This window comes from Athene cunicularia, assembly GCF_003259725.1.
Source record: "Athene cunicularia isolate RWA chromosome 18 unlocalized genomic scaffold, athCun1 chr18_part1, whole genome shotgun sequence".
Classification (NCBI taxonomy): Eukaryota; Metazoa; Chordata; class Aves; order Strigiformes; family Strigidae; genus Athene; species Athene cunicularia.
In genome coordinates this window covers 27,863-41,933 of record NW_020799123.1, presented here as the reverse complement: position 1 = coordinate 41,933, position 14,071 = coordinate 27,863, and the positions used below count along the sequence as shown (strand labels likewise).

General features: G+C 37.0%; 1 protein-coding gene across 1 annotated transcript; it reads right to left on the bottom strand.

Moving 5' to 3' along the window:
* Nucleotides 1-2,379: 2,379 nt before the first annotated feature.
* DHRS7C (dehydrogenase/reductase 7C) lies at nt 2,380-13,142 on the bottom strand. The gene is made up of 7 exons (XM_026861024.1): nt 13,014-13,142; nt 12,392-12,547; nt 8,293-8,405; nt 6,692-6,902; nt 6,041-6,133; nt 4,071-4,226; nt 2,380-3,562 (listed from the first exon to the last, which is right to left on the bottom strand). Exons 2-7 carry the CDS (start codon nt 12,543-12,545, stop codon nt 3,354-3,356), a joined length of 936 nt encoding a protein of 311 aa, XP_026716825.1. The 5' UTR covers nt 12,546-12,547; nt 13,014-13,142; the 3' UTR covers nt 2,380-3,353.
* Between the last annotated feature and the right edge of the window lie 929 nt (nt 13,143-14,071).

The following is a 14,071-nucleotide window of genomic DNA, read 5'->3' as shown; positions in this document are numbered from 1 at the left end:
TTTCACTGCTTAAGAAGGGGATCTGGGAGGTTAATTCTGGGTAGGCTATATCTAGGACAGATGTCTAAAATCAGACAAGAATCTCCTCACTGTTAAGACTTTCCAGTCTTAACATTCTTTAAAATTCTTCCTTACTTCAAGGGCCCTTATGTCCAGCAATGCCAATTTTCACCAAGAAGCAGTTGATCTCCACAAAAAACTTCATAGATTTAAAACAGTGCAACTGCAGCTCATATCAGAACCTTATGTGCCCTTTAGGCATGTGGGAAGCTTAAAAAAATCAAAGAAGCTGCAGTTGAATAGCTGTCTCCTATGACTTCCACAACTCAATCCGCACGCCTAGTTTTGTCCTCATTTATAAAAGTTAGTATTAATAAGTAGTGTACATAGATTAAAATATGGCTGAGTGAAGTTCACAGAAAATATCTCTTAATGAACTCATGTCATACTATTTCTTTTTGTCATTATAATATTTTTTTTATGCGCAACATATATCCACAGGTATTTAGACAGTGAGGCAGAGATGGGTAAATGAAATAGAAAAGTTCAGATTAAACAATAGATTTCCCCTGAGGAAAAAGAATTACTTCAGAAATACCAGTAGAGAAACCTTGTTCAGTAAACCACAGAACTGTAGAAAAGTGTGACACATTTACAAGGTCACCTAATCCTCCTTTTCCTCTAGGCAGGATAAACTAAAGCTACATAGGTTGGTGGTTTTTTTTTTTTTTTTTTTTTTTTTTTTTTTTTTTTAAAGCTTCCAAAGACAGGCATTCTAGAATTTCTATGGCAATTTATCTTTCATGCTTAAATATTCTTAGCAGAAAATTCTTTCCCTGTAAATCTCCTTTGCAGTAATTGTAGCACGTTGTCTTACTACAGCATAAATTGAGAATGCTTCAGTTTGATCCTCCTGGCAGTACATTTTAGGTATTTGAAAACTGTTTAGATAGAATTTTCTTCTACTTTCTAGATTAAAATATATTTGTTCTTTTAAAATTTCTTGATACATCACAAGTGTTATTTTACCTTTGTCACTCTGACTGCTTTTCATTGTGGTTTCTGGAACTGTTCCACATTTTTGAAGTGAAATATTCAAAACCACTGAAGAATTTGTGCTGATATCTAGAAAGTGCAAAACGCAGCAGAAACATTATTCAGCTTATTTTAACATGCAATCGACTTGTTTTTACAACAAATCAAAATAATTCTGATCCATGTTTAGCTGTGATATCCTATGATTCTCTGATCCTTTTCTGATGAAATTACCCAGTTATTCCATAGTTTGTTTTTGTGGAGTTGGGAAGGGCTTGGCTGTTGCTGAGATACAGACACAAGTATAACTGAGACCAGAGTAAAATCCCATTTGTTTGAGGGAGTAGAGTTCTGGTGAGGAGCAAGAAAATTTTGGACAAAGTAAATGTTTAACTTCACAGTTATGGCATAGTAATTCAAACAACACTAAAAGCACAGTGCTACAACAGAAAATAGATGGAACTCCATCAGGTACTGCAGGAACTGGCTATTTCTCACTAGTTGTGAATTATTTACCTGGGTGAGGTAGATGCCTGCGTGTTTCCTGAAGCCAGAGAAACTGAACTGGACATACAAGAAAAGGTTAATATCCCAGAAAGATGGTAACCATCTCATTTCACTGAGGATTCCATTCATGTTTGGTGATCCTTACTGATAAAAAGTGATAAGTGCAGCTGCTGTTGAAAGTTGTATGAACAACAGGACTTGTTGTAGCAGCAAGTGGTTTGGTTGCACTTTTTCTGAGTAGGTATTTCCTTTGTAAGTATTCTGCAAGCAAGGCATTTTGACAGTGTCTGCAAAAAAGTAGGTGATCATGATCTCTGTGAGTACTGATGACACAAGAAAGACCAGGGGAGGGTTTGGCAGACAGAATTTAAGCTTAGATATGAAACTGAAGATCTGGACAACATTGCATTAGCTTTGTTTCTATTCTGGTTCAGCTAACAGGATGTGATAATAAGGGGGTAAGTCCTCAGCATGAATTGGGAAATGTGACAGGGAAGAGAAGCCTAGAATGATGAGGAGTGAGAAAACTTTGAGACTATATGGAATTTAGATAATTGACATGAATAATGGCCACGTTCATGAAGGACATGTTGATTAATTACCACATGTAGCAGAGTGGACAAGGGAACCCAATGCTCAGTGGCAGAAAAATATCTCAAAACCAAGAATTTGTATAAGAGATGTAAAAGAAGCAAAGAAGTAAAAAACTCAGGAAGCATCTGTATGCCTGTGAAACCAGATTCTTTATCTTTCTTGATTGCTGCATGTATCTGTAGCCTGCCCACCTTAATATATATATATATATATATATATATATATAAACAAAGAAAATATATAAAAAAGAACATGAAGAATAATCCAGGCTTCTCACAAAGGGAGAGTAAATAGATAACAGGGTTCTTCCAACTTGGAAAACAGGTAACAGCATGGAAAGTATGATGGACATGCATGACTGGGAGTGAATGAATTGAGTACCATTACTTTTTGTCTCTCACAGTAAAATAAGTAGGAGATATCAGAGAATGTTATTTGACACCAGGTTCAAAGTAAACATAAGGAAGTATTTTTTTAATATATAATTAGTTCCTTTCCTCAGGGATGGAATCTTTCAAATAGGAATTTGAAAAATTTGTCTGAAAAATTGATAGCTTAACAAGATGCAGAGACAAATTCTGTTTCAAACTGTGTAACAGATTAGCAGAACCTGGGAGAGTATAATACATATTATTGCCCCATTCTTATTATCTGTCTTTCAAGCATGTACTCCAGGCTCCTGTCATGGATGAGATATTGAACTTAATAAGTCCTTATTTGGGCTCATCGTTTCCATGTCCTGTACGTACTTCCAAAAAGCACATCTGAGGAACACTATGATCCAGGCTCTAACCCCACTTTCCACACATTTTTACTCTTCTGTCTCCCACATCTCACTCCTTTCCCATCCCTTTGTTCCCATAAGTTCCCATCAGTCTTAGCACTGACAGACTATTCTATAAGTTGCTGCAGGTCCCCAATCTTTTTTCTACTTATTTAGAATCACTCTCTTAAAGCAGTCATAGAGTTCCTAGTAGAGTTTTCCCCTTACTGCTGAAGTGCAGACAATGATATCTTGTCATATTCACTAAATCTACAAGACTAGAAATCCCACAGATGAATGTGTGTCAATGGCAGTGAATCACTGAGACATCGGCTGGTTCATGTTTAATAAAGTCTCCTGCTTTATTCTACCCATAGTGAGAAGCAGAAGTAATTGACATTTGAAACATAATCTTTCTTTTCAGGTCAAAAGTAGGGAAAAGAACTGAACAAAATCAATTTTCCTCTTCTGTCTTCACCTTTTCCCTAATTCCGGAGGCAACAATGGCAAAAAACAGCTCAGGGAAGAAGGTGCGAATGTAAATGGCTGCTCTGGGGATAGGGTTGGCCATAAGCACCTCCTGCTTCTTACTGCTCACTGTGCACAAGACTTCCTCTGCCACCTCCACTGGATGCACACCATATGCCACCTTTCTGAAGAAGACTGCAAATAAAACAGAGGAGAATAAGAGATACAGACAGATACACACATTTGAGGGAGTGGTGGTGAAAAGATAAACAGCTAGTGCATCAGTTGAGTTAATTAAAACCCTACACTCTTTTAATCCATTACCCCTTCCCTTCCTCTCATCATTATGTCCCTAAGATATTTTTTCCAATTTTGAAATAAAATCCTCACAGTCTGTAAGAGAAGGAGCAATTTGAGTGCAGTGGAACTCTCCCTTGAGACCTTTCATACTCTGCTCCACCTCCATTCCCCCATGCCCTGGTGTATTTATTTTCTCACATAACTTTGTCTCTTTTCATGTTCCTTCTCTTTTCACCAGGATCATCTGATCTCTCCAGTCTTCCTTTTCTTTTGCTCCCCTAACCTGTCCATCCTTTCTGTCATTTCCATTATTTTTCTTATGCTCTTTTCTTCCCCCAAGGAAAAGCCTCCATACTGCTATATGGGCCTCATCTACCATCTCTCTTGGTGCATCAAACCTTACATTTCCAAATAGATGCCTCCCAGTTGCCAGGTGCTGGTTGGCGATGGTATGAACAGATGAAGGTCGGATTCACAGTGTTGACAGAAATACCAAATTCTTCCATTTCAGCTCTAAGGCAATCAAAAAAGCCTAGAGCAGCATGCTTAGAAGCAGCATCTAAAAGAAAATTAAAATAACCCACATATGTATGCTTGGATATATGAATGTATGGATATAGATGTATGATAGAGCTCCATAAAACACAGATGTTTGGAAAATTGAGTATGGAATGATTAACCAAAAAGCAAAAGAACAGTGAATTATTTCACCCAGTGAAAATCTCATATCATGTATTTAAAACAAACAAGAGAAAATTGTTTGTACGGGACAATTATGCATGTGGTATGCAGTCAGTCTCCCTAGACATGTCAAAGAGCCTGTGTCTGGATTTCCCAATTGGAAATATTAAGTCCTGGGTTAAGGAATATTACTTGTATTACTTCCACAGTTTAAAAGTGTCTTTGGTGGATGAACAGCTGTCCCTGAGATGAGTTTCCACACCATCTGTTGCTGCAGTTTGTGACACATCAATAAAATGCAATGAAATAGATGTCCATTTCTGGAATGCAGGAGTACTAAAATTTTGTAAACTAATTAAGCTTTTGCCCTGCAACAGTAATCCAAGATGCCTTTAATATTAAAGTTAATTTTAAAGTAACTGAATGTTAAAGAATTTTTTTAACTGCTCTTAGTGTCTTTTTATTGAGAATGATATTAAAGAAGGATGATAGTTTGTGAACCTTGACCAAAAGCAGAACTAAGTGTTAAGCACAGCAGAGCTGCACAAAGCACTCATCCACCTTGTATTTGATTCAGTTTGCAGTGAAAATCAACCTGTGCATAATATAAGCTAAAAAATGGCAGGTGGGCTCCAGGAATGGGAAGAAGCCTCTCCATTCATTTGTTTTGACATTCCTTCTTCTGGCAGCTTCATTTCATGCAACATAAATAGAGGCATTGTAGAAACTATCTATCTCTGTTAGATCTTCTGCTACTCATGATTCTATACACATACAATGTATCTTGACACAATTGGCTGTTTCCTAGATGAAAACCATTCCAGATGTCCCATCAATGTGTTGTTTCTTTTCTGAGACTTTTCTGTAGCTCTTACACTTCTTTTCAGATGGAGTGACCAGAATTGCACACAGTGTTCAAGATGTGGGCACTGCACACATTTATACAAAGGCATAAATACAATATTTTTTTTCCTCTCTATTGTTTTCCTTACAGTTTCTGTCACTTTTCCCATTAAATTTTCCTTTCATGGAACTATAAGTCGCAATCCTGAGGTCTCACAGACCTTTTAATTCAGAGGCCATCATCCACTCTGACCTCCTGTCACAGTTAAATCCTATACATCTGTCCTATATTTTCTGTCCACTAACTTTGAACTTTATTAATGCATAGACCTTTCACCATAACTCAGGACAGCCTAGTTTCATTAGGAGATTTGGATGAAAGACCTTCTTGAAAATTTTGTGGAAAGTCAAGCAGCATACAATTACTACATCTCATATTAAACTCCCACACAGAAATCCATGAGTCTCCCTTTACAAAACAGTAGCTAGTATCTACAAGTATGTAATATTTATACACTGCTTCAGTATTCATTTTGGTTTCTACCAATATGCCCAGTACAAATGTTAGGCCTACAAGTCTGCTGGTTCTTGAATGTCTCCTAAGATCATAAAAAACCCCTTGCTGTCACATATGATATCCTCTTGTCCTCAAGTACCTTAGGAGGTAGTTATACTCCAAAGACAGCATTTTAAACTATCCTTGAGTTCTACTTTGAAAACTTTTCAGCCAAATAGTGTATTAGTAGTTTACTGGAATAGGATGCAAATTAACACTTTTAATAACTGATTAGTGCCATGTAATACAATCTATTTGCATTCAAACGCACATTTTTGCTATATATAACTTACAAGCTGCACGAAATGGGATTCCTATTTTCCCTTGGATACTGTTAATTAGAACAATTTGGCCAGTTCTTCTTGAAATCATGTTGGGAAGAATGGCTGGAAAAAAAAGAAATAAAAGAAAGAGCCACATAGGTAAAAGAGCTCAATGTATTTAGTGAAAAGAAGTGACAGGTGTAGATAGCACAACTTTAATGAAGGTTGTCTCAATCCTACAATCAAAAGTATCACAAAATCCAATAGTTGGAAATTGACAGTCATAAAGACTTCACTTGGATTCTACATGCAGATTTGAGTGCAGTATTATCACATTTAATTGTCAGACTGTCTGTATCCTTGCAAGGGTTTTGAAAACAATTGTACCAAAGGCAGCAAGCACGTAAATAAAGGAGTCACCACATGAAAAATAAAATAAGCAGACATTTTTAAGAAGTCTATCTTTCAAACACCTGCTTATATATTTCTTGACCAATCTATTTCCAAACACAGGCACTCTGATTTTGATCTTAACCTTAATTTCTATCCATTGATTTTCACAGAGTTGCTCTTGATTATAGTGAAAAAGGCAAATACAAGTGCAAGTGAAACAGTGTAATGCCAGTGAATTGGATCTAAAGCTTTAAGTGGCAACAGCAAAACAGGGACAAAAAAAAATACCTTTTGTTAATGTTATAGGTCCAAAATAGTTGGCATCCATTATCTTTTTATCAAGTTCCAATGAAATGCTCTGCACTGCTCCTTTCACCTTCATACTTGCATTGTTAATCAGTATATCCACACAGCCATAGCAATTCAGAATTTCCTTAGCTACATCTTGAATGCAGTTTATGTCTGAGATATCCAGAAGTATGAGCTTTGGTGCATATGTCTAATAAAGAAAAGACATTTCAAGGATACCTGTTAAATAAAAATGTATTTCTATGTACTTGTCTTGAAAATTAATTTACCTTGATAGCTGAAGAAAATTTTTTTGTCATTTTCCCAAAAACTTTAATCTGTTCTTTTAACCCACTCTAGAAAGAAGGTAGTTCAGCAATGGGTATTCATAGACTCTGAAATTCAGACAAAGAGAAAACCATGGCTAGGATAGGCTGGACTAGATCTACGTTATCGAGTTCTGTCTCTCTTGTAATCAGTGGAGACCGACATTAGGCACAGGGGACGACTCCTACCACTTCCAAGTTATGGTCTTTCTGTAAGCAGGCCCCTGGGGAACTTTGTTGACCACAGAGTCTAGGATACAGTGCTTTGATAGATAATTTATATATACTTGGGGGGCAGTTGGAAGGCAGGAATGGTTTGTCCAGCCATAGGTTATCCAAACAGCTGAAATATCCAAACTGTATGATTTCTGCAAAGATGTAGATCTGCTATGAAGCAGAGGAATGAGCTCTGAGTATCTTCTCTTACTATATTAATATGTCAATGTAGTGCTGGTCCCTCAGTGTATTTTTCATAGCCGAGTCTGCACACACTAACGTGAACACACTACTTTTATGGTTTATGTATGTAGATGAATGAAACTCACTGAAAAAAAAAAAAAAAAAAAAAAAAAAAAAAAGGAAATATTTGTTGGTCTGGTGAACAGTGGCTGTAGAATTTGTGTGATGCCTTCAGAAACACCTGTGCCCTGAAATGAATCAGCTATCTGTTGGTCACAGAGGAAAGCTTTCCCACAAGCATCAAAGAAACACCTTCCAAAGAACTGGCAGCAGGGTCAGCATTACATGTCTACATCCATAGTGACCCAGTCAGTGGTAATGAGGAAATGACACTCTTATTCATATGCTTCAAAGTTGTGGAGAAACTAAAAATTAATTCAGTCTTTAGACCCATCTGCCATTCCTTGAGCACTCTTATGTGAAAAATGAATGGTAGTTCCTGTGATTAAATGAAGCACTTTGGATCCCTTCCATCCAAATTTACAGGCAAATTCCTCTGCCTAGCATTTCTAGTGGGGTGGCTTGTTCAAAATGCAGGATGACTCAGTTGTTCTACAGTAATTACCTTGAATTAGCTCAAGAGAGAAGGATTTCTGACTTTTGACATAATGCTTTGAAGACCTTCAGAGGAGGTTTTTTTTTTTTCTCTCTCTCTCTGGACTGTGGTGGGTGTGTTATCTGGGTGATCAAAATCACCATTAACAGTGAATCACGTCTCATGTACCTGGTTTTACTGGATTTAAAAGCCCTTGTGTACCAGAACAAGGTGTTTACCTCAAGTTGTGAATTTTCAAAGCAGAATGGGAAAATACTTACCATACTGGGGTCTGCCACGCTAATTAAAGCATCATACAAGGCTTCTAACTTTTCCCATGTCCTGCCACACAACACAAGCCTTGCTCCTCCTGTGTGAAACACCCGAGAACATTCTAGGAGAGAAAGATATTCTAAAGAAATAGTAACAATAATAAAAATTTGGTTTTGTTTATTTTTCTTGAACTGAGATGATGTTTTTGCTAATGATGTTTAATCTATGCTTTAAAATCCATTAATTTTGAAAGAATAAATATATAAAAATATTAAATATATATTCATATATATTAAATATATATAAAATATAAAAAGAAAACATTAAATGTCAATATATATCTGAGCAATAAATTAAAATTAAATGTAAGCATATAATTCACAATCAATGGTACAGCATAACAGTACTGTTTAGTCATGGGATTTAATAAAAATTTGATTAAGAAAATAACAGTATGACAGTTAACTGATAATGGGTTTGACTTCTTAGAAAATTGTTTTGATTTTCTTTCTTCCTTAACTCTTTCCACCTACATACACACTTGCTCTAAATAATATACAAAAATAAATGCTTAAGCTTGTTACAATACAAACTGCATCTTTTGCACCCCTTCATGTCTACTGCAATTATAAAGAAGAAACAAATCAACCCCAGTAAATAATAGAACTAGCTCTGTATGCTACCTTCATGAAACTCTTGGCAACGTGAAACTCATCTACAACTTTGAGAAAGATTAATATAGAGAACCTTACCACCCACAGGCCCACAGATGAAGCACCAATGAGAGAGGCCTTTCTTCTACAGACCCTTTCCTCCATATGTAATCCATCCCAAGACCTTTATCTCCTGAGTATTACACCTTCCCAGTAGTCAGCAAAGGCATCAGGGACCAGATTGAGCTACTTCTTGTTCAGTTGCATTCCCTGAAACCTTCCTGAAAAAGTCATTGATAAATTTCTGGGTAAGCTGGGCTGGCACTGTTTTTTCTCTGTATATTTAGGGATATTCTGAGTTAGGGATTCACCCCAGTTTAAACTAGGTCTCTGAGGAGGATTCTTCTCCTTTTCTTATGCAAGTGAACTATGATTATGCTTTTCTGAAAGTGGGCACTCACATACCAGAAGGAACTGCAGTCAGCATTAACTATTATCCTACCTCAGCACTGCCTAGAAGACTGAAGCCAACTCACTAGTTCAGGTCTTCATGGGAGTATGTGATCAACTGAATCTAGATTAACAAAATAGCAGGCTGGAGCATCTTGACATGTGTTTCTGGCCTATTTTCTTCTCTAGGTGGTGTTGAGGGAGAATATATTCCTCACTGTCCTGTCAGTTTGACTAAACAAAGGTATTTAAAAACACAGAACAGATATTTCATGTGCATCTTTTAGGAATTCAGTGTCAGTTGTATCCTTTTGGCTGTTATAGGCTGCTATAGGGTGTATGTTCCAGCTCAGCTGAACTGAAATAGTGGCTATCAATCCAGAAATCTGTCAAGGTTTTCTTCCTGTCCAGGAAAAGTACACAATTTCCTGCCTTTTCTTTCTTGGAATAGATAATGTCTTGCAGATAGGCCTGAGGATGTGATTGATGATGTGCCCACCAGATCTCTCATTTGGGTGTAGCCAGACAATTAGTTGACAGTGGGTTATCTGTGCTGGTAGGATTGGAAATCAGGAGTTATTTTTCCATTCATGTTTTCTTCCCCTGACTAGGTCTTCCAAAAAAACTCTCAGCCTTGCAGCCCTCATATTTGGTCCCTAAATCAAATCTGTATGACAGTTACATATTCAGCATGGGAAGAACAGGAATATGGTTTTACAATTACTCTTATGCCTTTCAGCCTGTTTGATCTGTCTTAGCTCCTATGGTCTTTGTTGAATGATCAACAGTACAACTCCAGTGCTATAGCTGTCCATCCTCCAAAAAGCATTTTCTTCAGACTTCAATACCCACAGGTAAATCCAGTTATGTTAATATACTTGTCCTAGGTATCTTAATTGCATATGTTAGATTCTTAATATACGTGTGGAAGCACTTCTGGATCCACTCTTCTGTTTTTGTAAATTTGTGCAGCTGGAGACTTTTATTTGTGTAATCTTTTTCACTATTTACAATAGTAATTTAATTAATGTCTTTAATTTTCTTTTTTTTCCTAACATAGAAAGATTTTTGATTTAAAGCCCAAAAGATTATTTGTCAGTATTAGGACAACTACACCAGTATTTTTCCTATGAACATAACAGTTGGGGCACCCTTGTGAATACTGTGTGACAACTGTGTGAAAAGCAGTAAAATGAAAAAAGGGAAGCTGTTGATGTTCTCCTCTAGAAATATTCTGGACTTTTCTGAGTTCTAGCACTGAAAAGAAACAGGAATTAGTTTTAAATAACAACCATAAACCATTGTAAACAGCTTCAATCATCACAGGTTTTGTTTATCTTTTTTAACTTTTATGTAATTTTTAGTCCAGAAATTCTGACATGTGGTAAAAGGAATTTGATGATTGCCTAAGAGCTCAAATATGCAGCAGCTGTCCAGACAGCTGGTATTTTAAAGCTCTGGACAAATGACCATCACATATGCATGAGTGGACTGCACAGTAAATTCTGCATGATTTGGAATCGTTCAAGACTGCAAATAACTTCTTGGTATCACCCTCTGGGATACTGGCAGTAGATATGTTTAGAATATTAAAATAAAATTGCTTTGAGATACTTTCGTTTTCATCTATGTGAAAAAGAGGGTGGGGGGGGTGGGGGGAGGTAATTGTCTTTGTAGCCTCGAGCAAAGTAGCAGTCACAAAACAAAACAAAAAAATTAATAAGAAAATCTTCCCCAGGGGTTGTGCAGTGCTGGAGCAAGATACCTGGAGAAATGTTCAATAAACGTTCCTTATCTTTGCATGTTTCCAGGATTTGGCTTGAAGCCACATGCAGCCAGATCTAACACTGGCTATACATTTGCTCCAAGCAGAACTTTTGTCTAGAAACCTCCAGGCACCCTGTGATTCTATGAGACATGCATTTTCAGCTGGAGAACTCTAAATCATGCCTCTTGAAATAAAAATACTGAAATATAACCAATGAGAGAAAATGCATGTTAATATTATCTTCAACTGAAACTGAAGTGTGTCAGGGAAAGGGAAAGACCAGGTGGGATATGGAGGTCGGGGTTATTTCATACCTTGCTCTAAGAGACTCTGATAAAGCACACCTTGCCAGTGTTGTGTGCATTTCTGTTGCAGGTCTCTGGTCTGTTCTGCTAAGGAGTAATTCTGCAAGAGCATCCTCTTTCCCCATCCATTTTCTGCTTGGGAGTGCCAGGTTTACAACATATAGCAAGTCTTCACTGAAAACACCAAACTGTAGCTTCAAGCTTTGTTTGCCTTATAAGGCACTGGCATCCACTGCTCCTCAAGAGACGACTAGGGCAGGACTGTACATAAGCAATATATGACCCAGTACCTTTAATCTGGCAGCACCGTGTAGGCAGGAGGTATATGCTAAGTGGCTGGCCCTTCAGTCAATCAGCTTATATAAACAAATAAATGATCACATACCCTTTTTTTCCATCCACTGAACCCCCATTACACATCTCTAGGAAGCCATTTGGAGGTACTGGAGGATGTCAAGGGAAGAGGAGTAACATGGGAGACAGCGGGGGCAGAGATATGAACAGAGGAGTGAGCACTTTTACAGGGAGCAGGAAGTATCATAGTTCTTAAGGGCTGAGAAGGAACATGTAAAGAGTAAGGTGACACCTGTTTATACTGATTTGCTGCTACCCTGCAGTGACAGCCTATGTAATAAGATCTCATAGTAACACCATGTTAAAAATAGCACTCAATATGTTTACAGAACCTCTTATTCTATTGAATTAAATAAATACAAAGCTCTGCAGTTCCTAAAAGTTTTCCAACAGTTCCTGGGACTAAAAATGTACATTTAAATATCATAGGATTTGTTTAAAAATATATTTTGTAACTTCTGTTTCATCCAGGAAGTTATGAATATATACAAGGTAATGTATGCACATTTTATCACCTAGAGGGTGGTTCTCTGGCTGTTTTTGTTCTCTGACACTGAGCAGAAATGAGACAACTCACCTTTTCCCAGTCCAGAGATGGCATCCGTTATCACCACCACCTTGTTTTGCACAGCTGACTTGGACAACAGCCACCTGACTGACTGGTAAATATAGATAATTCCACTGACTCCTAAGAGAAGCAATGGTAGAGCAAGTATGGCAAGAATACCCATCTCTGTGGAAAACAAAAGACTATATGAGAGTAACAGTAATCATAATATGCATTCATTACTTTTCAAATTATTCTTATCTAAAAGATCAGTGTTTTCATATATAGAAAATCCAGTAATCAGCATGCCAAAGGCTTGAAGCAGTGGGAAGCTTGTTTCCCAATAAATGCCTTAATATTATTATTTAATAAACAGAGTAATATTGTTTGTTTGTCTGTTTTCCTCATCATTTCATGGTCTAACCAAATCTGGATTTTGTTTATTCAAATTACTCTAGGTTGGCAAAAACATTATAGAATTTTAGTACAAATATTGCCTTGAAGCAAAACATAGGCTAATATATAGCACTTAACTTTTAATTATGTTGCTATTGTAGGAAAACAGATAAAAAGTTTTAAATCTTAATTTCAGATAAAACACATAATGGAAGTGTTTTCTGTTCTAAAAGACAGAGAAAATAGAATCACTTACTATGGATATGAAGACTCCAGGTACAGATAAAACATTCTTTTGTATTTTTGTAAATTTTGTATTACAGGTTTAATTAAAGTACTTTAGCACTTTCATAGAGCATTGCATTTGTTGAGGCTGCTTGCCCTGAATGAGAATAGCTATGTATAGCCATGTGACAGGAATACTTTAAAAGTAAATATAGCATCTACAGTGTGATTGACTTGCCTGACCTATCTATTCCAAGAAGCTAAACAGTCATGTAAAAGCTCTTAGAACAGTATCAGTGAAACTGTACAAAGAAATATCTTTCTGTCTTGCCTTTGGTTGCAGTTTTGGATTGTCTCAATTTCTTGTCATTGACCTTCAATTAACTTTGCACATAAAGACATTTTTATAAACTCCATGATAAGAATAGGTCTTCAAAAACAAGCAAAAGGTACCATAAAGAAGTTGCTACTTGAAATAATCACTGTTCAGCAATATGAATGATGTATATACGTGTCAGGAGAGGGTCTTTGATCAAGTTGCCTTGGGAGCCACAGAGCTGCTGTGGACAGCTGAGTGATGGAACAAATACCAGGCTGTCGTACTGCACTTCCAGGTGCCACAGGCTACTTTCCACTCGTGGTATCTGCAAGGCACAGGTGCCTCTTACCCAGTAATTTTGGGACCATATCATCTTTAGGTAGCTCATCTAACTTTTACATTTCCTGCAAAGAGACTTATATGTTAACCTGACAACCACAATTGCCCTTTGGGATTCTAGGTAAAAGAATGGTTTACCATAAAACATTCCTAGTTTGCTGTTTTAAAAGAACTGTATCACAGCCTTAAACTGTAAGTTTTGACAACCAGATTCAGTACTCCTGTTTGTGCTGAGTAACTGGTCATCTAAATTCTGTGTTCCAATTTTCATCTCCAATGAAAGAATGGCAAGTCTACAAATGAGAGAGTCATTCGGAATGTTGTAACAAGAACAAAGACTTCATGGTTAGGTCTGTGGGTACCAGAGGAGTGTTAACTTTCACTGAGTGGGAAGGAATAGAAGGTTATTCAAGACAGCATAGGAGGGGACT

Bases quoted from the DNA above. Each gene is read 5' to 3' on its own strand.
- DHRS7C (XM_026861024.1), bottom strand. From the start codon at position 12,545: ATGGGTATTCTTGCCATACTTGCTCTACCATTGCTTCTCTTAGGAGTC. The intron at 8,406-12,391 runs GTGAGTTGTCTC...TTTCTCTCCTAG, and splicing joins CATCTCTGGACTGGGAAAAG to AATGTTCTCGGGTGTTTCAC. The intron at 6,134-6,691 runs GTATTTTTTTTT...TTTTTTTTCCAG, and splicing joins ACCTATAACATTAACAAAAG to CCATTCTTCCCAACATGATT.